This window comes from Watersipora subatra, chromosome 11, assembly GCF_963576615.1.
Source record: "Watersipora subatra chromosome 11, tzWatSuba1.1, whole genome shotgun sequence".
Classification (NCBI taxonomy): domain Eukaryota; kingdom Metazoa; phylum Bryozoa; class Gymnolaemata; order Cheilostomatida; family Watersiporidae; genus Watersipora; species Watersipora subatra.
In genome coordinates, this window is record NC_088718.1 from 36,942,484 (window position 1) to 36,967,269 (window position 24,786).

The 24,786-nt window shown below is 34.9% G+C and overlaps 1 protein-coding gene across 2 annotated transcripts in view; it reads right to left on the reverse strand.

Moving 5' to 3' along the window:
* Positions 1–22,493, reverse strand: part of LOC137408209 (DNA-directed RNA polymerase III subunit RPC6-like) — a 33,041-nt gene extending 10,548 nt beyond the window's left edge. The window contains exons 1-6 of one of the 2 annotated variants that reach the window (XM_068094619.1): positions 22,333–22,493; positions 19,578–19,695; positions 11,782–11,843; positions 5,128–5,195; positions 4,564–4,676; positions 3,576–3,719 (exon numbers count right to left, since the gene is read on the reverse strand). In XM_068094619.1, coding sequence (XP_067950720.1) covers positions 3,576–3,719; positions 4,564–4,676; positions 5,128–5,195; positions 11,782–11,843; positions 19,578–19,695; positions 22,333–22,367 — 540 coding nt within the window. In that variant the 5' untranslated portion in view covers positions 22,368–22,493. Of the gene's footprint in view, positions 1–3,575; positions 3,720–4,563; positions 4,677–5,127; positions 5,196–11,781; positions 11,844–18,849; positions 19,077–19,577; positions 19,696–22,332 lie in introns of those variants that run through there. The other variant, XM_068094620.1, reaches the window with a different exon arrangement.
* Positions 22,494–24,786: the final 2,293 nt, after the last annotated feature.

Sequence of the window (24,786 nt, forward strand, 5' to 3'; positions counted from 1 at the left end):
AAAATCTACATAGAGGATTCAGAGTATATATTGCTAAAAAATACATAGATGATTGAGGGTATGTATTGCTAAAATCTACATAGAGGATCCAGGGTATATATTGCTAAAATATACATAGAGGATCCAGGGTATATATTGCTAAAATCTACATAGAGGATCCAGGGTATATATTGCTAAAATATATATAGAGGATTCAGGGTATGTATTGCTAAAATCTACATAGAGGATTCAGGGTATGTATTGCTAAAATCTACATAGAGGATTCAGGGTATATATTGCTAAAATCTACATTGAGGATTCAGGGTATGTATTGCTAAAATCTACATTGAGGATTCAGGGTATATATTGCTAAAATCAACATAGAGGATCCAGGGTATATATTGCTAAAATATATATAGAAGGAATTAATAACATATGTACCTTATTTGGAGGAAATTAACAACATTTGTACTATATTCAGAAGGAATTACTAACATATGTACCTCATTTAGAAATAATTAATAACATATGTAACTTAGTCAGAAGAAATTACCAACATTTGTACTATATTCAGAAGGAATTAATAACATATGTACCTTATTCAGAGGAAATTAACAACATAATGTAACTTATTCAGAGGGAAATAATAATATATGTACCTTATTAAAGCACATAAATTACATAACTTTTTCATTATATATTTCAATACATCAGAGTCTTGGATTTCGAATGAGCCTATATTCAATACACAAAGAATAATAGAACTATGAAAAACGGGGTGTCAAAAGTACGTCCTGCAAAAAAACCACTTGGTTCAGGTACTCAAAATGTGACGTCATAATTCTCATTTAGCCTTAGGTCGTCTATCCGTTTCGCTGCCATTGAGGCTGCGTTTTTCTGTGACAATCGGCGCTGTTAAACCCGGAGAGCGCTAATAATAAACTAAGATTCTAGATAATCAACAATGCCCGTGATCGTGCTAACCCGACCAATACAAACACATGTTCTGGGTTAATTAATTATGCTTCAATAAATGTACTGCCGTTGATAAAGGGAATGAAATCACATCGATTAAATTATGACCTGCGGTAGCGTGGCCCTAGGACTAAATGTCAATTGCACTTTCGCGAGATCACGCAATGCTTGAAATTAATTAGTCTCAGTCATCACCCTCAACATCACATTAAAAATAAAGAGCTAGTGCATAATATCACCGGGAAAATATAGTATGGTTCTTGGAGTCCGAGGTACTTATCATAGAAATAATATGTACATGGAGAACTAATGACACTGATTCCTTTGTCATCTTCATTCGTTCTCTGGAGTTGTCCTACCTTCGCCTGCCACTAGCGTCATTATCGTAGTTGATAAATAAGCGGTAAGAACACACAACAACGAATATGAGAATTGTGACGTCACAATTTTCGAGACTATGCCAGTAAACTTTTCGAGGTAGAGCTCTGGGGAAATCCTATAAACACCAACCAATGTCTGTTTCACCATGGCAAACAATAGCTCATTCGAAAGCCAAGACTGATGTATTGAAATATACAATAAAAGAATTATGTAATTTATGTGCTTTAAGAAGGAAGTAATCACATATGTACCTTATTTTTGAGAAACTAGAAATTCCCCTGTCATACAGCCCACGACCTGATAATGGAATAAGTGATAATGGAAAAAAGAAAGGGTACTTCTGGTTGTTGAAAAAGTAGTTGTCAGCAGGAACTGGCAGAGTATAGTGTAAATAAGAGTTGTTGGAGATGATATAAAATAAATTTGAGGGAGCACGACTTCAAAAAGGTGCAGCTAACAATTTCAACAAATATAGATAAGTTAGATAAGTTCAGCGTTCTGTTAAAAGTCACGCAATCTAGTCTTCTCTCTTTTCTGTTGTAGGATTTGGTCATTGGTAGCTAATCGAGTAATGCGCTCCCTAGCGAAGTTGTTAACAAGTCATTAATGTTTCGAACTCGAGAGAGCAACAAACGATATTCCCGCGGTCATTTCATGGTGTCCTATATCAATGACAGCCTTAGCCGTGGTAAGACCTTGACTCTTGTGTATTGTCAAACCCCATGCTAGATCGAGAGGAATGCCTGTGCGACTAAGAGTGGCATGGCCAGCAGTCCAAGTATGTTTGATACGTATAACTGGAAAACTGTTGGGGTGTTCGGGGAAAAGACGTTGGACCAGATAATCTGGAAATATGCAGACAACGAACGCAGGTGATGCAGGTGGACCTTGATTTGCACAGTATATAATACGCAAGACAGTACCAATTGAACCATTGACTAATCCCTTCTCAACCCAAAGATTTGTTCTAAGCATAACTTGCGAACCGACTGATAGAAATCCAGTGCGTTGAAGACCACATGCAAGATTAGAAGATGCCAAGGGAGCATTGCGGCCAGTGTGTTTTGAGTTAATCTGAGCAATAGGATTGCCAAGTAGCAAAAGTCTGTTTGAGTTGTAATCTCGGACCGATTCACATGTTGAAAATAGACGAGTAGCAGTATCGAAGACGGGGTCACGATCAACAATGCCAGGAAATCGGTGCGACAGGAGTTTATAGTCTTGATCGGTCGACTCAACATCACGGAGTCTTAGTAATAGATCGCGGATGATTAGATCGTTTGCTTGACGCATACATACCCCCACAGTTTGAAGGTTGGTTGTGTTGAATGTAGAATGGTTTTGATAGCGATCTTCAACAGAAAGCAAGTATGAGCGTTCACGCGTCTGGAAGTTTTCTGCAAACTGGAGCAAAATAAAAAAATGTTCTCGTCATAAAGAGGCATTGTAGTTCGGCTCTAGCTTGTACATAAAATGTAAAGAATTTCGGCTAACGTTTTAAATAATTTAATGAAACCTTGGGCGATTGGACAAAAAAAAACATAGGCTGATAAACTGTGTACCACAATTTCGTACCTGTAAATCGGTCTACGCCTCGAACGGTCTACGTTTATTACAGAAACCTTCGGATAAATTCGAATAATTATTCTTATAATGAAATCTAATAATAATTTCATAAAATCGAATAATTATTCTTATAACTAATTATTTTCGCAAGATATTAAAAACGGAAAAATATTAGAAACCTTAGCAATTAAACAATGCCATAGACTGGTGAAATGAGCACATTTTTCTCGTGAAATTCGCACTGCTAAATAGTTCTACTATCTGTCGCACGGCTTTATTGGCGTATCGTAGGCCGGTCTTAATTATGATTAAAACAAGCTTTTCAAGTGTTTTGTGGCAATTTTTTGCTGAATTAATCTGTCTATTTATGTATAATCCGATCAGACGGGTAAGGTTTAGGATATTGTCTACACTTTTCAAAGACTTGGTAACATATGTAAATAGGTTTATATGTGTTTTGTATCGTTATTATACATAAACGACTCAATTGAAAAATGGTTAAATTTGTTGATGAGATTTCGGTACAAGCGTTTGCGATGGCCGTTGATGAATAGTTTTCGTGAGTTGTGCGCACGTATGCATTTATCATAAATCTCCCGAACAATCGCTCCGCTCGTGTTTGGTTGTGGGATAACAGATGCACATTATTCAGTGAGAACATTTAAAATTCTCACCTTATTCTGAAGAAATCTGTAACACTGATTGGTGAGAACATCCACAAATTCTGATTCAAATTCCTGATCAGAGTAAAAGGCACCCCCAGTGACGGAGCGGTCAGGGGTCAAATCGTACAGCATGTAAAGCTTCTTCTTGCCAGCCTGTATTTGAGACAAACCAGTGTGTGGCTAGAATGCTATTGATATCCTTTACCAACACATACTGTCTTTTGCAGCCATAACTAGTTGAACTTTCAAACGCTGTTTAGTACTTTTGGATTCATAATAATAAGATGAACAAATGTACAACAGCCGTATATCAACAGTGAAAATACTTATGAAATATACTTATGGTATATAGCTAACATCAGCAAACACATCCTCTCTTGTTGATTCTTAAAATTGTACCAGCTAAGAAATTTGAGTCATTTTCTTATGACTTTTACACAACTCAAATTTTTGATGAACACCTGGTGATGCTGTGGTAAATTTAACAGAGAAACAGATAAGGACTGAAATGATGACTTGCATGACATACTACATATGGGCAAGATTGCATTGCTAAAATAGATTAATGCTATCATATTTCTAGTAGATGCCAGCAAAGAGTGTAGTGATATAGCACCATTCTTATGAATTTAGACATGCTGTCACAGTTATTCACAAGAGACGAAAAAAGAAAATTTTTTGATGTTAAATACACACCACATATTTTCAAAAAAGAAGCAATTCAAACAGATCGAACTCACTAATTTGGACTTCTTTTGAGACAGCGAGTAGCAATTTTAGCTCAAAACCATCTGTAGCCAATCAGCCTTCTTTTTAATGTGGTGCAAAAACAATTGGAGTATTAAAATATCATTCTCATAAGGATTTATATCAAAACAAATCTTTGCCAACTGTACCTTCGGCTAAACTTCAATCTTATAACTAAACTATCATTTTTCCTCCAGACCACGTAACAACCAGATAGTGAAGCAATATTCTACACATCATAATCACTTACACTAACTGACTTGAGTGACTTAACAAGGTTCTTTGACTCGAGAGACTTGAGAATCTTATTGACTTGAGTGAGCATCAAGTTACACTTATATCTGATGTCTCTAACCCATATTCCTACAAAAGGCAGTTAATCCATCGCAACTCTAGAATTTTCTACAAAATTGTATGAAAATGAATGAACAAGTTCATGATTACTAAAAATAAATATGGAATGATGAACGGCTAATAACAATACTAATCATTTATATTTATAGCAGACACCATTTAACAACCAAGAATCTCGAGTCTACTCCAACACAACCACCTCTAACATAGTACACAATGTTCCCTCTTACATATATACCCCTTAAAAATATTTAGACCTATTTCCTAGGTTGTCTAACTTGTTTAGCTTCCTTCAGCAACTTGCCAAAAACTGCTAACTATAGATATGTAACCACTCGCTTGGCCATTGAAACGCAATTCCCTAAATTAGATATCCGTAAGTCAAATACAGTACCGGCTCTGTATATTGGTTTACGCATAGCATTATGGCATGCCCTTGGGGTCTCTCGCTTGCACAAACCTTTATTGCCAGCTGCGGATATAATTTGGTATAAGAGCTTCTCTTGGTTGTCTCCACCTGGTACATTTCTACGAAACACAGAATCACAATGAATATAATACTTACCATGGTTAACCAGTCAACCGAGAACAAGGTGAAATATTGATTTTTCTTCAGCCATTCAAAATTTGTAGGTTTTCATCAACTTATCGTCTTCCTATTTAGTGTATGTGTTAAATTTGTCCTTTTATTATTCTGAACCCTCAAAACACATTTTAGTAGCAGAGGATGCAAATTCGCATGCTACAATTTAATACTGCTTACATTTTAATACTAATAAACTGTAAACCTCTCATTGAACACCACCTCCATTCGACTGCAACTGTACAAAAAGGGTTGAAAGCGTCCCCCTTTAATTCAACGCCATTTACAATTGACCGTCACTGAATTCTTGGATTTTTACGAACTCAAATTAACGAGTGATCATTAAAAAGTATCCACAAAATCGTACTAATAATGACTCGGTCACATCAATAACAATTTACTCCTTCGTTGTCTCTGTTCTCCTATAACATATATTTCCTATAATATATACCTCCCATAACGTGTACCTCCCATAACGTATACCTCCTATAACGTATAACTCCTATAACGTATAACTCCTATAACGTATACCTACTATAACATATACCTCCTATAACTTATACCTTCTATAACGAATACCTCCTATAACGTATACCTCCTATAACGTATACCTCCTATATCTTATACCTCCTATAACGTATAACTCCTATAACGTATATCTACTATAACATATACCTCCTATAACGTATAACTCCTATAACGTATACCTACTATAACATATACCTCCTATAACTTATACCTTCTATAACGAATACCTCCTATAATGTATACCTACTATAACGTATACCGCCTATACCTTATACCTCCTATAACGTATACCTCCTATATCTTATACCTTCTATGACGTATACCTCCTATAACGTATACCTCCTATAACGTATACCTACTATACCTTATACCTCCTATAACGTATACCTCCTATATCTTATACCTTCTATAACGTATACCTCCTATAACGTATACCTCCTATAACATATACCTCCTATATCTTATACCTCCTATAACGTATAACTCCTATAACGTATACCTACTATAACATATACCTCCTATAACTTATACCTTCTATAACGAATACCTCCTATAACGTATACCTACTATAACGTATACCGCCTATACCTTATACCTCCTATAACGTATACCTCCTATATCTTATACCTTCTATGACGTATACCTCCTATAACGTATACCTCCTATAACGTATACCTCCTATAACGTATACCTACTATAACGTATACCGCCTATACCTTATACCTCCTATAACGTATAACTCCTATAACTTATACCTCCTATATCTTATACCTTCTATAACGTATACCTCCTATAACGTATACCTCCTATAACGTATACCTCCTATAACGTATACCTCCTATAACGTATACCTCCTATAACGTATACCTCCTATAACGTATACCTCCTATAACGTATACCTTCTATAACGTATACCTCCTATAACGTATACCTCCTATAACGTATACCTACTATAACGTATACCGCCTATACCTTATACCTCCTATAACGTATACCTCCTATATCTTATACCTTCTATAACGTATACCTCCTATAACGTATGCCTCCTATAACGTATACCTCCTATAAGGTATACCTACTATAACGTACACCGCCTATACCTTATACCTCCTATAACTCCTATAACTTATACCTCCTATATCTTATACCTTCTATAACGTATACCTCCTATAACGTATACCTCCTATAACGTATACCTCCTATAACGTATACCTCCTATAACGTATACCTCCTATAACGTATACCTCCTATAACGTATACCTACTATAACATATACCGCCTATACCTTATACCTCCTATAACGTATAACTCCTATAACTTATACCTCCTATATCTTATACCTTCTATACCTTATACCTCCTATAACGTATACCTCCTATAACGTATACCTTCTATAACGTATACCTCCTATAACGTATACCTCCTATAACGTATACCTGCTATAACGTATACCTGCTATAACGTATAACTCCTATATCTTATACCTCCTATAATGTATACCACCTATAACATATACCTACTATAACGTATAACTCCTATAACTTATACCTCCTATAACAGATACTTACTATAACGTATACCTCCTATAACATATACCTCCTATAACGTATACCTCCTATATCTTATACCTCCTATAATGTATACCACCTATAACATATACCTACTATAACGTATAACTCCTATAACTTATACCTCCTATATCTTATACCTTCTATAACGTATACCTCCTATAACGTATACCTCCTATAACGTATACCTCCTATAACGTATACCTCCTATAACGTATACCTCCTATAACGTATACCTACTATAACGTATACCGCCTATACCTTATACCTCCTATAACGTATAACTCCTATAACTTATACCTCCTATATCTTATACCTTCTATACCTTATACCTCCTATAACGTATACCTCCTATATCTTATACCTTCTATAACGTATACCTCCTATAACGTATACCTCCTATAACGTATACCTCCTATAACGTATACCTCCTATAACGTATACCTCCTATAACGTATACCTCCTATAACGTATACCTCCTATAACGTATACCTCCTATAACATATACCTACTATAACGTATACTTACTATAACGTATACCTCCTATAACGTATACCTACTATAACGTATACCTCTTATAACGTATACCTCCTATAACGTATACCTACTATAACGTATACGTCTATACCTTATACCTCCTATAACGTATACCTCCTATATCTTATACCTCCTATAATGTATACCACCTATAACATATACCTACTATAACGTATAACTCCTATAACTTATACCTCCTATATCTTATACCTTCTATAACGTATACCTCCTATAACGTATACCTCCTATAATGTATACCTCCTATAACGTATACCTCCTATAACGTATACCTCCTATAACGTATACCTCCTATAACGTATACATCCTATAACGTATACCTCCTATAACGTATACCTCCTATAACGTATACCTACTATAACGTATACCGCCTATACCTCCTATAACGTATAACTCCTATAACTTATACCTCCTATATCTTATACCTTCTATACCTTATACCTCCTATAACGTATACCTCCTATATCTTATACCTTCTATAACGTATACCTCCTATAACGTATACCTCCTATAACGTATACCTACTATAACGTATACCGCCTATACCTCCTATAACGTATAACTCCTATAACTTATACCTCCTATATCTTATACCTTCTATACCTTATACCTCCTATAACGTATACCTCCTATATCTTATACCTCCTATAATGTATACCACCTACATATAACATATACCTACTATAACGTATACTTACTATAACGTATACCTCCTATAACGTATACCTACTATAACGTATACCTCCTATAACGTATACCTCCTATAACGTACACTTACTAAAACGTACACCTACTATAACATATACCTTCTATAATGTAATTCCAAATAATGTAAAAAAAATCATGTGAAGTATTTGTTTCCTACTACATAAAAATTTCATATAACGTAAAGCGCCAAATCAGGCAAGTTCTCAAATTCGATTTGAACGTTTAATTATTTCACCGAACTTGCAAAAAAAATGCATATAGCGTTACAATTGCATATTGTATACGTATAAAACTTTTGCAACAATATAATTCGTCGTGATAGATCGTCAGATATGTGGACAAAATAAAGAATAGGTAAGCTGCGCATTGTTCATAAATACAAAGGCAATCAATCGATTGGTGCAAGTGTTACGAGTTGGAGTATCGTCGAAAGTTCTCTTTCATCTCACCTTGATCCCTGGATATACATTAGATAGACGACAAACAAGTAGTACCGTTTCACAGTAAAATATTTTGCTGTTTTGTTTTCTTGTGAACGTACACAATATTTGTAAATGAGCGTCAAAGATGTGCGCTCCATAACAACTTATTGTGGAATTATCACAATTATGGTCTATAAAAACCTGTGAGATTGATCATAAAAAGCAAAAAAAGTTGTCTGTGCAAACTAAAAATGCTGCAGTTGCGGTACAGCCGACAAATTAAAATAGTTAAATCGAGTTTTCTTTATTGTATGCCAAAAAGGGTGAGTTTGGAAAGATCTTGGAACGTATTAGGCAATTTACTGTTCTTATAACGTAAAAACCCTATAACGTAAACGTTCCTGAAACGGATTATTTACGTTGTAGGAGCGCGCACGGTAGTTCCTTGTTTAACACGGTCTTGATACTTTGCCGTATGTATATATGATATAATATGACCAGTTTTAGGCTAGAAATTGTGCTTAGAGATGCAGCATAAGTTTATCATTTGTGCGAAATGCAACTCATAAAAGTTCTACTCTGCTCAAAAAATCGACTAGTTCAGCAGTGTAAAAGAAGAGTTGAGGTCAGGAAACATTGTGGAAGGTATTGTTAAGCCAGATGTTTATTCAATTGAAAGCAACAATCAGAACGCAGCTGGCTGAGCAAACAATATAAATTTTTTTTTCAAATATGTTAATTTTTGTTTCTGCATGTATTATAAGTATGGTTCAGTTATATCACTTGTTCTTGAATATTTAAACTTGTAGCATTTAAAAGATTATTACTATATACCTAACAATTTTGCAGATTTATAGCATACTATTTGATAGCATCCTTGTGTATATTAATATGGCTTACAATAGATCGACACTCATAATTCCTCTCCTATCGCATATAAAGCCAATTTTGGCTGCAAACTTTAGTAAACAAACCAATGAGTACAATGAGCGTTCATGCAACATCTTAGATACAATTACAAAATGAAAATATACCTCCAAATTTAGAAATTCAAAAAGTGAAAGCACTAACAAATCGCAAAGCAGGGCAGAGGGTCACAGGCTATATTCTTAAACATCGCAAGTTAATTGTAAACAATAGATATCAACTGGTAGATATATCTCTCGGCTTCCCAATGCATATTTATTTACAGATCCTTGACAAGTTAGCAGAATTATTGCACCCAAAGGGGTTAATGTGGCTTCGCCTTCAGGAAAGCACTAAATATAGATGACATCCGCATTGCCTGTAAAGGGTTAAATTTATCTTCGTTAAATTCTGATGAGTAATTTGAAAAGTATAATGCCAGCTTCTACTTGAACGCCATGTCCATTTGACCGCCACTAAAGGAGAATGGTTGAAAAATGGGCGCCACGGCATTCAAACAGAGGCTTTATGATAAAAGTTGGAGATTGTGTTATTTGAAAATCAACCAAATACCTCTTCAAACATATTAATCGACTAACCGCGCCGAAAATTTCAAAGGAATTTACTACTGAGAAAATCTGGCTTGTATCAAAGTTTACCGTATCCATTGCGTAGTTTTTAATAGAAATTAGCTATACTTGAAGGTTGACTCGCAACAAAATTCACATTACAGTTATTTGCTATCAAAAGATTCACCATGTCTTAATTTGCTGTGTTGTAGGCGCAAAATATGTGGAAATATGATTACAAGCTCTTAAAAGCTCAAAAACGAACAGTTAATCACCGCCATCACAAGACTGTCGTAGATTAGAATCTCTTTCCAAAACGGATCAAATGGGACGTAGTTGTACGAGATAGCTTCTGTTTACGCTTTCACGCAACCTCACTTGTCGAAATATTTTCACAAACATACTTCACGCATTTAATAAAACCACGACTATTGTTTTTACGTGTCTATTTTATGGTCATTGTAATACTGTCACTCTCAGCACTGATATCTTATATATAACCTACCATGAAAATTCGTTTAATATTTTAACCTTAGCTTAGAGTACATATCATTGTCTGACAAACACGACGAGCCTGTTGGTCACCTGTGATAATCGGAAAATGCTGCAGAAATTATTGGCAAAGTATGGGTCACATGATCAGATTACGACTAGATGAATAGACCAAGCCGAAACAAAACTGTGAAGTAGCAAGCATATATATTTGATACGGAGTCTACGGTAAAACCCGAAGTGTTTGTCATAAACTAGTGCTACGACAAGTTTTATATTAAGCTTTTTATTGGCCTTTCAATTCACGTGAGAACATCACGTGACAAAACAATAACCAAATGTAATGACTACGTCAGAGAAATAAACTGATTCTAATCTACGGCATCTTTTCGTTTTTGAGCTTTTAAGAGCTTGTAATCCCATTTCCACATATTTTGCACCTACAACGCAACAGAGTAAGATAAGGTGAATCTTTTGATATCAAATACCTGTAATGTGAATTTTGTTGCAAATCAACCTTTAATGATCCTAACACTCAATTTCGATTCCATAGTAAACCAATGTTATTAATAAATTGTCAATTGTTATAAAACGGTGTGTCTCTGACAACTTTCACTTTATCACCAATATTAACAAAAATAAATGCTTGAATTACACTCAGGTTATCTTTCTATCAGCGCAAACTAGCCAGCATAAAACATGTTGGGGAACTACTGTCCCCACTTTCACATTTAGGTACTTCATTAAAGATGAGACAAACCAAACTTATAAAACAGCACTTACTCTGATTGAGACTTGACTTTGTAGAGTAAGATCTTGCCCGACTGCAACAGACTTAACTTTCCCTGGAACAAACAAAGTGTTCTACTCCATTGAATGTTTCACCAACTATAAGCTGATCATCAAAACCAACAACACTTATCATCATTTAATTGTTCCCACTGAGATTCCTCGAGTCCCTTTTATGAATGTCAACCTCCATACAAAATGTTTGAAGTGATTGCTAGCAAGCCAAATGTGAACAGTGAGCAACGAACTGTTAAAGATGTGATTGCGTCAAAAAAGTCGATCTAATGAAATTGAAGCCAATAAAAGGGTAAAACATCAGCTACAATTTGATGTCATTTTGTCTTTTTAGACTAACCCTGTCTAGTGATATAAGCGTTTGAATGAGGTCATCTTTTAAAAAGCTCAGATTCAAGCGAGTGCTTTATTAATGACGTAACGAGTGATACATGTAAAAAGAGTCCACGAGCGATAATTATAAGATCTCTTCTTTAGCCAATCATTAAGACAAAATTTTGATATAGGTCATGTTAAATGTTATCGCTCGTAAAACGGGTTGTCTGTGATTTCGAAGTTTCTCGTTGCTAAGGAGTTTACTCTATTTCTAGTTAGTTACACGCATCGACTTGTAGTAGATTCTAGTAGCTACGTGCATCGACATTTAATTTACTGAATTAATTGACATCGTTAATTTACTGAATTACTCCACGGACACATTTTATTGACGAACAACAGAATTGTAACAATGCTCAAATCAGCGAAGTTGACTCAAAGTTTTCTAACGACAGGTGATTAATGATTGGGGCAGACTGGTTATGGTTAGAGCTGACAGGCGTCAGCAGCGTTATGCTGCAGAGGAAGATAGGATAATGGAGGTAGATTTAACTTTAACTTTGAGTGTCCTCTGCATATATTCTAAACTAACGGTAATATTTTTAGTACTTATGAATATATTTACTAATAAGTAAAATCAAAACTTTTTGCTATCGCGAATCATCATTTCATAACTTTGTGATTGTTTCACGAGTTTTCACATTTCACGTGTCGGTCTGGAAACTGCCATAAATGGAAAAGAGACACGAATGTGTACTGCAAAAACCATGATATGTTTTGTTTTTGAGTTTGCTGCAGGATATTAATTTGTCCTATTATATGAGCTGAAACTATGTGATTGGCCACGACTTGGATGGATGTTTTTAATAAAAAATTATTGCTGAAATACAAATTTTTTGGCTTGTTAAAATTAAGATAATGCAAAACATGATTTGCAAAACATTGAATATATTATAGTCATGTTGCTATCTGCGCTGAAATCTTGTCTGATAAATACATTTATGAAGTGTAATCAGAGCTGTATCGACAGGTACTTTTGCATAACTCGACTTAATTCCAACGGACCAAATATTTTTTCAAAAAATGTATGCTCCACTTTACTAAGTGAAAACAGGTGAGTCCACAAACCACCAACCAGGTGCAAAAATGTGGTGCTGAATTACTCATTTGCTTTATTAACCCTTTGCTAAGAATCGGTGGGTGAATTGATTTCAACGAAATTGACGTTGCTTTCCGTTCACAATTTTTGTCAACTCATAAAACCATTTGTTTTGTATTTGAATTAACTAATTGAATGTTAACAGTAAATTTTTGTTACGAATTGATACTAATAATGATTAGATAACGTTGACTATACATGACTTCTTGGGATGCAGTGGGTTACGACATATATTCGAAAAAAATTTTTTTTTAAATGGTGGCTTGCTCATTTTATTTAGTGGCTAATTTCCGGTGTGAGTAGCAACTGAGAACTTAGTGGATACAAAGACCGCGATGAAATAAGTTAACTAAACGACCTAATTATCGTAGACTGGTAGAATCGTAGTCAGTACTCAAATGTTTACACAGCATTTAGAGGAAACTAATATGACAAATTTGTAATCTCCTTTATTTGAGACGTTTGAAACATTTATAACTAGAAATTCCCGTTATACAGCTCACGACCAAAGTGATATTGGAAAAGAGAAAAAGTACTGATGGTTGAGAAATGCAATATTAGCAGGCAAATGGCACTGCAATAGGATAACTGCAATGGTAGCTGTAATGTACTGGGTGTTATCATGTACAACAAACAGCAATAATGAAAGGAAAAGATTATATGTTTATATCTCTCTCCCGCAATAGGAGAAATGCAATATTAGAAGTAAAATGCACTGATATTATTAGAATAACCAATATTATTAATATAGTAATACAGTAATAATGAAAAACCAATGCAGAATTTTGTTTACATTTCAAAATGTCATAGCTAACAATATCAAGAAGTTGTGACATTTATATAGATTTTTAGAAAATCTATTTAACAAAACTATTTAGAAAAAATAATAACAGTAACATATTGCCCAACATCAGCCACTATATACTTCGATCTCGTAAATTCGAATGACTATTCTTATAAACAAATCATATAAAATTGAATAATTATTCTTATAATTAAATATTGTAATAATCTCATAAGAATCTTTAAAAAAATATCATCGTCATTTCCTTTACTTTCACGGCTTTGGACATCAGTTGGAATACCAAAGTACTCATAAGTGTCCAAAATGTCAGTTACTAATAAATCGACAAAAAAGAAACGATTGCTTTTCATTACTTCTACGTTAATTACAGAAACCTTCGGCAATTAGACAATGCTATAGACTGGTGAAATGTGCACGTTTTTTTCGTGAAATGCTCCAAATAATGGCTATATTCTCTGTCGCTCGGCGTTTCGTTTGTCGGTCTTAATTTTAATAAAAATAAGGCTTGTCAAGTTTTAATAACGATTTCAGACCAAATTAATCTGTATATTTATGTATAATCTGATCAGATGGGTTAGGTTTAGGAAATTTGCTACAAATAATAATGACTTGGTAACAGATTTAAATAGGTTTATATGCGTTTGTATCGTTATTATACCTAAAAGAGTCCATTGAAAAATGGTTAAATTTGTTGATGAGATTTCGGTAAAAGGGTTTGCGATGGCCATTGATGAATAATTTTTGTGAGTTGTGTGCACATATGCATTTATCATAAATCTTCCAAACAATCGCTTCGCTCATGTTTGGTCGTGGGATAATGTATCTGTAGCTAGATTAAAAATTTTATCATAGCAATCATGAGCAAATACAACATAAAATATATGCCAATCGAGCCGCATAGTACTAGACTTTTCGGAATAGCCAATGTGAATACGAGAGATAGAGGCAGGCTCTATCATTAGTTACTTCATTTTGGGCAAGTCTGGGCACGTCTTCTTCTCCTGAGCGGTTTTACCGCTATCATTTTTGTCGATTTTAATCTTCAAATATCTTGACAATGAGATCGCCTAAAACAACAAACAACATGTCAACTGATGAGCAAAAAAATGCTTTCTTTTGAAATCAGCTACAACTTGACGGAACCGCATCTTTAATGTATTTATTTTAAAAATTATTTTTGTTAATTTAGGGTATAACTTAAATAAATATAGATTTGTTACTGTAACTGCTAATGCAACTATTTTACAACTTAAATGGTTAATTTTATGCATAATTTACTATGAACGTGAATTAATTTGCTAGGTCTATTACTAATGCAACTTTTTTGGAAACCAAGTTGGTAATTAAATTCATAGCTGAGCTAAAACTAAACCAATTAACTAACAATTGTATACATTCCCGAAATTAATTGAATCATAACTGCAATTTCAAACTAACAATGACTGATTTAATTTCAATTCCTGCTGTAGCCTCACACCTGGTGTATATCATGTACGAGAGCATCAAAATACAGTGTGGAAAAGTGTCTCACGTAACTGCGGCTTCTATGGGTGCAAAATAATTTGTTCTGAGCTTGTCAAAAGAAATAATGTCTAATTTAATTGTGTGTCTTTTTTCTTTTCATCATGGATGAGAACATCAAAAACCAATGTCCGTGTTTAATGTAACTGTGAACAAAATGTACATGTTTAATGGGCAATATGCAATATAACACAAAATATTGTCAGAAAAAGATATTTAAACTGTATTTGAAATCTGCATATCGTGTAAAACGTTTCTGAATTACATATATTACATACATATGGTCCACTTATTAAAGGGGACCATTGATTGGCACAGGTTGGTGAGGAAACAGCGTACATGAACAATCGTATCAATAGTCAGAACAGTTTCGCCATTTCTAAGTTTTACAAAGTTTATTGGTATTGTTCAGTCTATAATGTCAAATTTTCTACTTACAAGCCTGATGACTCTCTCGACATGAAAGCGAACATTAGCGATTTTGCAAGTTCCTTCGGATTTCGTGTGCAGCTTCATCCATGGGATATAGTTGAGAATTGCCCTTGGTAAAAGCCGGAATGGCCAATTCAGCTTTATAAAAAGCCTACAATTTCAATTGTAAACCCTCTATCTACCACTACTACCACACCTGGCAAAATAGTTTCCAAAATTTCAGATTTTTCAGTTGAGATATGTATTTATCTGACGTGCAACCACTCCAACCAGTAGAAATGAAAGTGATTGCATCCTGGAGGGCAATACCAATCAGATCTTTTACCGGTTGGTAACACCTATAATTAAAATATGTATACAATTTGCTGAGTGGGGCACTAGGTTTTTTAAATTTTTAGTTCAACAACTTTCTCTGCAAAGTATTTTCTGAATGACATCGGCATTGATACTCTTAACATTTCGCTTTCGGGCTGTTTCACACAAAAAATCTTAGTCTAACATACAAAAGATCGAGGACAGAATGAATGCATTTTTGAATAGTCGATCGTGATATATCAAGTGGTAAGCTATGTCTTGAAAACAATACAGCAGACACTCTTATAACATAAATAATCTGTTCCAGGAACATTTACGTTATAGGGAATTTATGCTATAAGAACAGTAAAATACATGTAAATTGGCTAATCCGTTCCAAGATCTTTCCAAACTCACTCCTTTGGCCATGCAAAGAGTAAAAACTTTACTCAACTCTTGTAATTTTTGGGCTCTACCGTAACTGCAGAATTATTGGTTTGCATCACCAACTTTTTTCCTTTTTATGATCAATCTCACTAGTTTTATAGACCATGGTTGCAGAAAGTTTACAACAAGTTGATAGGAGCTGCATATTTTTGATGCTCATTTACAACGATTCGCTTATTTTTCTAAACGACGAAGTCTATTCTGCAAAGTGAAGCTAATAACAAATATTTTGTACGTCTGCAATAAGGCAAAACAACATCTTTCAACTATAAAAAGCAGTTTTACCTGTTCGTCGCCTATCATTATCCAGGGGTCAAGGTTAGAGATAATTTTCGACGTTACTGCAACTCATGACATTAAGACTGGTGAACGGACGTTGTAATACCTGCACCAATCGATCGCCTTTGTGTTCATGAACAATTGCGCAGCTGCCTATTCGCCTTTTTGTCAACACATTTAACGATTTATAAGACGAATTAAAATGTCGCAAATGTTATACATAATAGATATAACGCTAAATGCACGACGTTTTTCCTTTCACAAGTGCAATGAAATAAACTAGCATTCAAATCGATTTTGAAAACTCGCCCGACTTTACACTTTACGTTATATGGAATACTTTACGTCGAAGGAAGCAAATACTCCACAAATTTTTTAAGTTATTTGGAGTTTAAATTATAGGAGGTATAGGGTATAGTCTACTGTAATTAAATCTGAGCTTAATCAGGCATAACATTAACCGATTTTCCTTTAACAGGCATCTTGACGAATTACTCATTTGGTTTAATTAAATTAAATACTACTTTCCAAATCCGAAAGTTCCGTATAAAAGGCTACCCTTTTATCCATGTTTTCGAAAGTGGAAAAACTATAGACTTTTTCTTGAAAATGCATGCTTTTTGCATGCATCATCCTCTAAGAGATGTGCCTTATTGTCATTTTCAAGTTTGTCAATATAATCTAATGGCAGATCTGCTTGAATCCCGGCCTCAGTGGCAGATACGAAACTGTCAGTTTGTGTCCCTTTTTTACATGTAGTAGATACTGACTCTGAGAGTGCTTCTAGAGTGTTTTTTATTTGTGAGGCATGTGAATTTGTTGCATCAGAGTGTTCATAGATGATGTTTTCAGCAGCAAGCGAGGGTTTTTAAAGGTTGACTTGTAACAAAATTCACATTACAGCTATTTAGCATCAAAAGATTCACCATGTTTTACTCCGTTGTGTTTTAAGTGCCAAATATGTGGAAATGTGATTACAAGCTCTTAAAAGCTCAAAAACGAAAAGCCACCGTAGATTGGAATCTCTTTATTTCGATGACGTAACCACAAAATTTGGTTATCGTCTTGTCACGTATGTTCTCATGTGAATTGAAAGGCCATTACAAAGCTCAATATAAAACTTATTGTAGTACTAGTTTATGACAAACACTTCGGGTTTTACCGAAGACCCCGTATCAAATATAGATACTCGCTACGTTACAGTTTTGTTTCGGCCTGGTCTAATCGGCAAGTCGTAATTGGATCATGTGACCCAATACTTCACAAATGATTTCTGCAGCACATTTCAATGATCACAAGTGACCAACAGGCTCGTCATGATTATAAAACAATGATATGTACTCCTTCGAGCTAAGGCTAATAAATTAAACAAATTTTTATGGTAAGTTATAAGATAACACTGCTAAAAGTGACAGCATTACAATGACGATAAAACAGACGCGTAAGAACAATAGACATAGTTTTATTGAATGCATGAAGTATATTTGTGAAAATATTTCGATGAATAAGGTTGCAAGAAAGTGTAAACAGAAACCACCTCTCACAACTACATCACATTTGAGCCATTTTGGAAAGGGAATCCAAACTACGGCGGTTCCGTGTGGCTGCGATTTTCTGTTCGTTTTTGAGCTTTTAAGAGCTTGTAATCACCTTTCCACATATTTTGCACCTACAACACAACAGAGTAAAACATGGTGAATCTTTTCATATCAAATAACGGTAATGTGAATTTTGTTGCAAGTCAACCTTTAAGGGTCAAAAGCTATGAGATGGCATCCAACACTTTTTTGCCTACCCGTTGTTTGCTAGGATGTGCATGTGATGGCCTTGCATGTGATGGCTCTGACATGGTGTCTGCGAGCCCCAAAGCAATTGTTGGCAGCCATGATGGATTATTTCTACCATGCAGATATGCTTATTCCTTTGTAATAACAAAAACAAACTGCATACAGATGATACATTTACTGTACACACCGATGGATTAGTATTTAAAATTAAATGTACGTTAACAATTCACTTCAAAGCGACAAAGCTGGTTCCTGCCATAAAATAAGCTAAGCCCCTACCTGCAACATTTTTTTTCCAACAAATGCATGTTCTATCCCATTTATCCTCTGAGGTGATAATTTCTCAACGGATTGCTGCCTTCCAAAGTTGTATATGATCTTCTGATAATTTCTTAGTTTCTTTTCTTTGATGCAGAACAACTTCCGGTACCTTGAAATATTGAATATTATTTCTCTGTTGCTGTGGTTGAAGCAACCAGCAACACCGCAAAAGTCTGGCATTTTAACTTTAGAATCAATAGCAGAAGCTTCGTGTTTTCAACAATAAAAATTGTCTACAAAGATGGCGGACCACGATAATTTACAGTTTCGCACTCGCAGAACGACGTCATGAAAAAACAAAGAGTTGCTAGTTATTGGAGTTGGTGATTTTTTCTTCTGTATTTACAGAAGAATTTACAAAATGATTTGTTTTAAAACAAATCATTTACCGAGAAGACAAGGGAGGTATACTGACCGTCTTGAGCAGGTTGTTGATAGAAACAACACGATCTGACTTGTCAACATCAGGTAGTACGCTTGACAGTTGTGCGTCTGATATACCTGCCTCATTCTGTTCACATATCAAAAGGACCCTTTGAAAGCCAAGACATTATTACCATAAAGTACAATGAGTGCAAAATATATCTACCGTCGTACAAACATGACCGTCGGAAATAGAAGATGGTCATAGTTTATACTAATGTTTCACATTTGCTAGTCACACAGTTAGCAGCAACACCGATGCAGTCATGCTGTACTTCCTAGTTAATTACACAATAGGTTTGTTATAGTTTGTATACCATACTTTTCGGACTATTAATTGCACCCTTATATAAGCCACATCTGTTTTATTTTTAAAAAAGACGATAATAGAACAATACATAGGCCGCATCTTTGTATAATAAGCTGCAGAACTCAGGACAGTGATTTTTAACACGGTAGCAACTTTGCTAGTTAAAACGGAACAGTGCCTTTCAGCACTGTTTCGTTTTTTCTTTCACCGCTAGAGGCGCACTAACCAGAGATTTCGGTTGATGCGCCCTAGCGGTGAAAGAAAAAACCACAGAATAGCCGCACCTTTATATAAGCTGCATGGCTCAAAACATCAGAAAAAGTAGTGGCTAATAGTTCGAAAAGTACGGTATATATCTTCCTCTGAAATAATTGGCTGAGAAATGTCCATATGCCATACCTGAAGCTCTATTTTCTTTATCCTTCATTTTTGGCTTTATTTTTATATAAATGAAGTACAGGTCTCTGAAGCTTTTTTCAGCTCAATAATTTTGGGAGTAATATTTTAGTGGCGTTGTCTCTTTACAGCAACATTTTAATTTGCGTGGTAAAAGATGATCATTTAAAAAATCTACTTTGGTGGATATACAGCAATTTTAAACGCAAAAATTAAGGTTGAAAAAAATTCGTACAACCTTTTCGTAAATTTTCCGTTTTAGTAGGTCTTTGTTTGCATACCATATAAACCTATACACCTTCAAATACGATCTTCCAAATTCATCATTACCTCTGCTTGAAACTGCTATAGTAGCCTGAAGATTTTAAACTGGTATGCAATCTGACATTACGACCTACAGCAGGGGTCAGCAACCCCCGACTCCGAAGCCACAGGCGGCTTTTTTATTCCCTCGATGCGGCTCTCCCTGCCTTTTTTGTTTTCCTTTTTTCCATATGCCAAGTAATTCACAAAAATATAGAAGTTTTATCACTAGATTTTGTTATAATTTTAAAAATTGTAATTATGGTGACAAATCAAACATTGTCGCTTGTTATGCGTCCTTATTTATGCGCCAATAAAACTGTCAAAATTACACCAGCCGGCACGAAACTTCTGGATTTTTTTTACCCCAGGTAGGCAATCTATATGTGTGTGTGCAACATATGTGCGTCAGCAAGTCTTCTCCAACATGAACATTATAAAAATAAACAGCGCATGCGCCTCATAGATGACAGCTTGGGATCCTGTGTATAAGTGAAGGTGACGTCATACAGCCCTGACGTACAGATGCTGTCCTATGTGGTCTAGGAGCAGAACTGACATTAACCCAGCATATTAGCCTAATAATTTAATTGGCTATATTGCATATATTCATATTTTGTCATTGTTTAAAAAAATTGTCGTTCATTATTCAAATGACAGCGTAAAGAAAAAAACGTAGCATATTAGCAGCAGTTAGAATTTCAGTTCGGGGTTTTGTTAAAAGAAGGACTGAATTAAACATGAAGTTGCAATCTTTTTTAAAAGTAACTTTCAAAATGGTAATATTTTCACGTTATGTTCAAGTTATTATTAGCTATTTTATTGTTCTTTGCAAGTGTAATTTTGTTTTCCCAGCAGTTATATCATTATACATGCCACACCTTTTCATTTTATGGTGTAAACATGGTATAAAAGCATCAAAAGCTAAACAAAAACATTGCATGTAATGCGTTTTTCTGATTTTAAAAAATTAAAATTTCAAAAGGGGTTTGCGGCTCCCACTGTGTTGTTTCCTGCGGAAAACAGCTACAAACGGTTCTCTGAGTGGAAAAGGTTGCAGACCCCTGACCTACGCCAATATAGAGTTACAATGTTATGCTACAGAAACGATCATCTTTTGTAAAAAAAGTATCTGGTACTGAAAACAACAATGTATACACTTTCCGAGCATAGGAATGAACCATTGGACCAGTCTTTTTGAGTGTTTGCTGTTAGAGTCCATTTTGAGTGAGTTTTAAATGTAAGATAGGCTAACTGTGATTTTTTTGACAAAACTATTTGGTTAGTGCTTTGACACTGCGATTTGTTTGTTTCCTTCAGAGATTTTGAAGGTTTCAGGTTACATCCTATAGCATGGGGATAATCCCATAGAATAACAAAATTGGGTATCTACTTGAACATGCTACGAAATGGATAACAATTTCCGTTATAACCCAGCATAGGTAGCTTATTCACGTGTGCTACTCTAACATATGAGACTGACTAATGAATATCATTACGTGTTTGTCAGGGAGGTGGGCTAAAAGATTGGTTTAAGAATAAAATTAAAATGGCATGATACATCAAAGTGTTTTATATGTTTACAAACGATAAATGCAAAAAATAACATAAATCGTATATTAAAGAAGGAAAAAATAATTCAGGCGGCATCGCTTATAACGCATAAAGAGGATGAAAATTACGTGATGTCTTTAACGATGCTTTCAAGAAATAATAAATAAATAAGAGTTGAACATACCTGTTGTCCAGTTCTGTAAGATCAGAAGCACTCATATTATTCTACTTAGGTAATATGTATCATTAGCAAAGCTAGCAATTAATATCAGACCTTTTTGCAACCCTGCAGTAGACGGAAAACGTGTGGGACCCAGCTGCAAACGATGACAGTCCCGCCTCCTACGCCAGTACCGTGTGCACCAATGTAATTGGTAACTGGACTTTTGGGCGACAGTCACTAGGGCGACAGACACTTAGGCGACACTTTTGGTTTGAAAGGCGACAACTTCAGACGGAAAAGCGACACGGCAGACAAACCGGCGACAATTCCAGACTGAAGGGCGACAAATTAGTTTGCTGTTCGGTTGAAGGCAAGGTAATGTACTGACAAACTATGAGAAGCTGTCGTCGTGTGCAATGCTTACATATATTTTTGAAACGTAGCCTTGACAGTGTTATTGTTTTTTTGCAAACGTTTTTATAAATCGAAATAGCAACATGTATTTTTAAACGCCATTGGTGGGATTTCTCCGATTATGCTAGCCCAGACAATTAACAGAATATTAAGGTTTTTTTCTGAAAATGCATCTAGCTTATTCAATTAAAACACCAAAACTTGTTTTTGTATCAGCATGTTTGTTCAAAACTTCGAAAAGTCACGTTCTCGGCTGAATTGTCGACAATCTTGTCTCTGATTGTTGAAACTTTAGAGTTATCTTACCTCGAGAAGAAATAGTTTTATGGTTTCGATCGTCGAAATTTACAGTAGCTTGAAGAAGAGTTTGCTCTTTGTGTGAGATGAAAAGACAATTCCCTATTATTGTGATTTCTCATTTACTTGTGGAAATAATGATGTCCTTATCCTTGTTTCTTTACAATTATGATTATAATTCAATGTCATTATAATGCAGACTCAAAAGGCGGTTCACACTGATCTATGTTTGTCGAGATTTTATTTGAGTATGAAGAATGAAGGCTTTTTCTGACATAGGTGTCTAAGATATATCCATATTTTACTAACTTCTCCAGCTTGTTGCAAGAAAACTAAACAGAATCACAGAAAGCTTATGGAGAAATGATCCATTCCAAAGCATAGAAATCAACCGGTCCATGCCATGTTACCTTTAGAGTCACTTGAGATATTTGACCGAATTACCCTTGTCACAGATCCCGATGGCACACGCAACCTGTAGTTTGAAACAATGAGGAGTGATCAACACCTCAAAGACCTTTGTGATATATACTCAGTTGCAGGTTAATGCTGCCACATGCCGCATCATATACTATATTTTGCATTTTAACACGCACTATGAATCTTTTTTATACACGACTATTTTAACAAAGGACAGACTTCAGAAAGGATGGGAAGATATTACATAGACAGCCATCGGCTTGAACTTTAATGACAACTTTATTAAATAGTGGTGTAGGGAATTTCCTGCTATTATTTTTGTGTATGATTGGAAGTGCAAGTGCATTCGAGTACCTGTGAGTCACTGTGTATAATTATACTCCTATAATTCAAATTATCTTTTCATTTAAGTTTTAGAATTTGCAGAAAGTAATATATAGTTGCCAATTTATAACCGTGAACCTGATCTCGTCATTCTAGATAGGAAAGAGAAGTTCTATCGCTAGATGGGTTTATCTACATAGTATCAATCAGAATAAAGTCATTGTAAAAAAGATTAATGCTGCAAACTATTGGTATACGTATTTTTGAAAGTTATATATGATAAAAATCAGCTTTACTATTTGTATAAATATACTAAAAAGCAAATTTATTAAAATGTGTCAAGCTAAACTCATATGTATGTATTTATTTTCATACTGCAATCAGAACAAGAATATACATTAATTTGAGAGCTACTACTGAGTGTCCTAATACATGATACACGAGCCAAAGATAGTATAATGACTCATCAACAGCGGTATGCTAGGGACTCAAGAATGCATCGCTTCAAAGGGGTTAAAAAAGTTGGTACCTCTATGATGTCATAAATTAGGCGGTAAGGAATCTCAGACTCTTGCCACACTGATAAGCAACTTGCCAGTTTTTTCAAGCATTCAAGGAAGGAAGTGAAAAAGAAAATAGTGACTGGCTAAATGACTTCTGAGTGTGGGGAGTTGACAGACTCTAGAGTTAAATTTGTGGAGAAGGATGAACAGAAGAATAGTTGGGCGATTAAAGACATTAACTTCAGCAGTTTTTTAATAATAACCATCTCAATTAAATAAATATTGGGGACATTCATTAATACAATATGAAATTCTACTGTGTGTAAAAGAATAATTTAATCAGATTAATGAGGATATAAGCAGGTAATAGATGCCAAGGAAATAAGGTGGAGCAATGCGTGAAAAATATACTAATGCAAGATTTCCGATCTGGGCATCAATAAAGTTGGCGTCTTGTAAGTGTTCACTACTAATTCACAACAACATAACAGGCCATAACGGGACTTAATATTTTTAA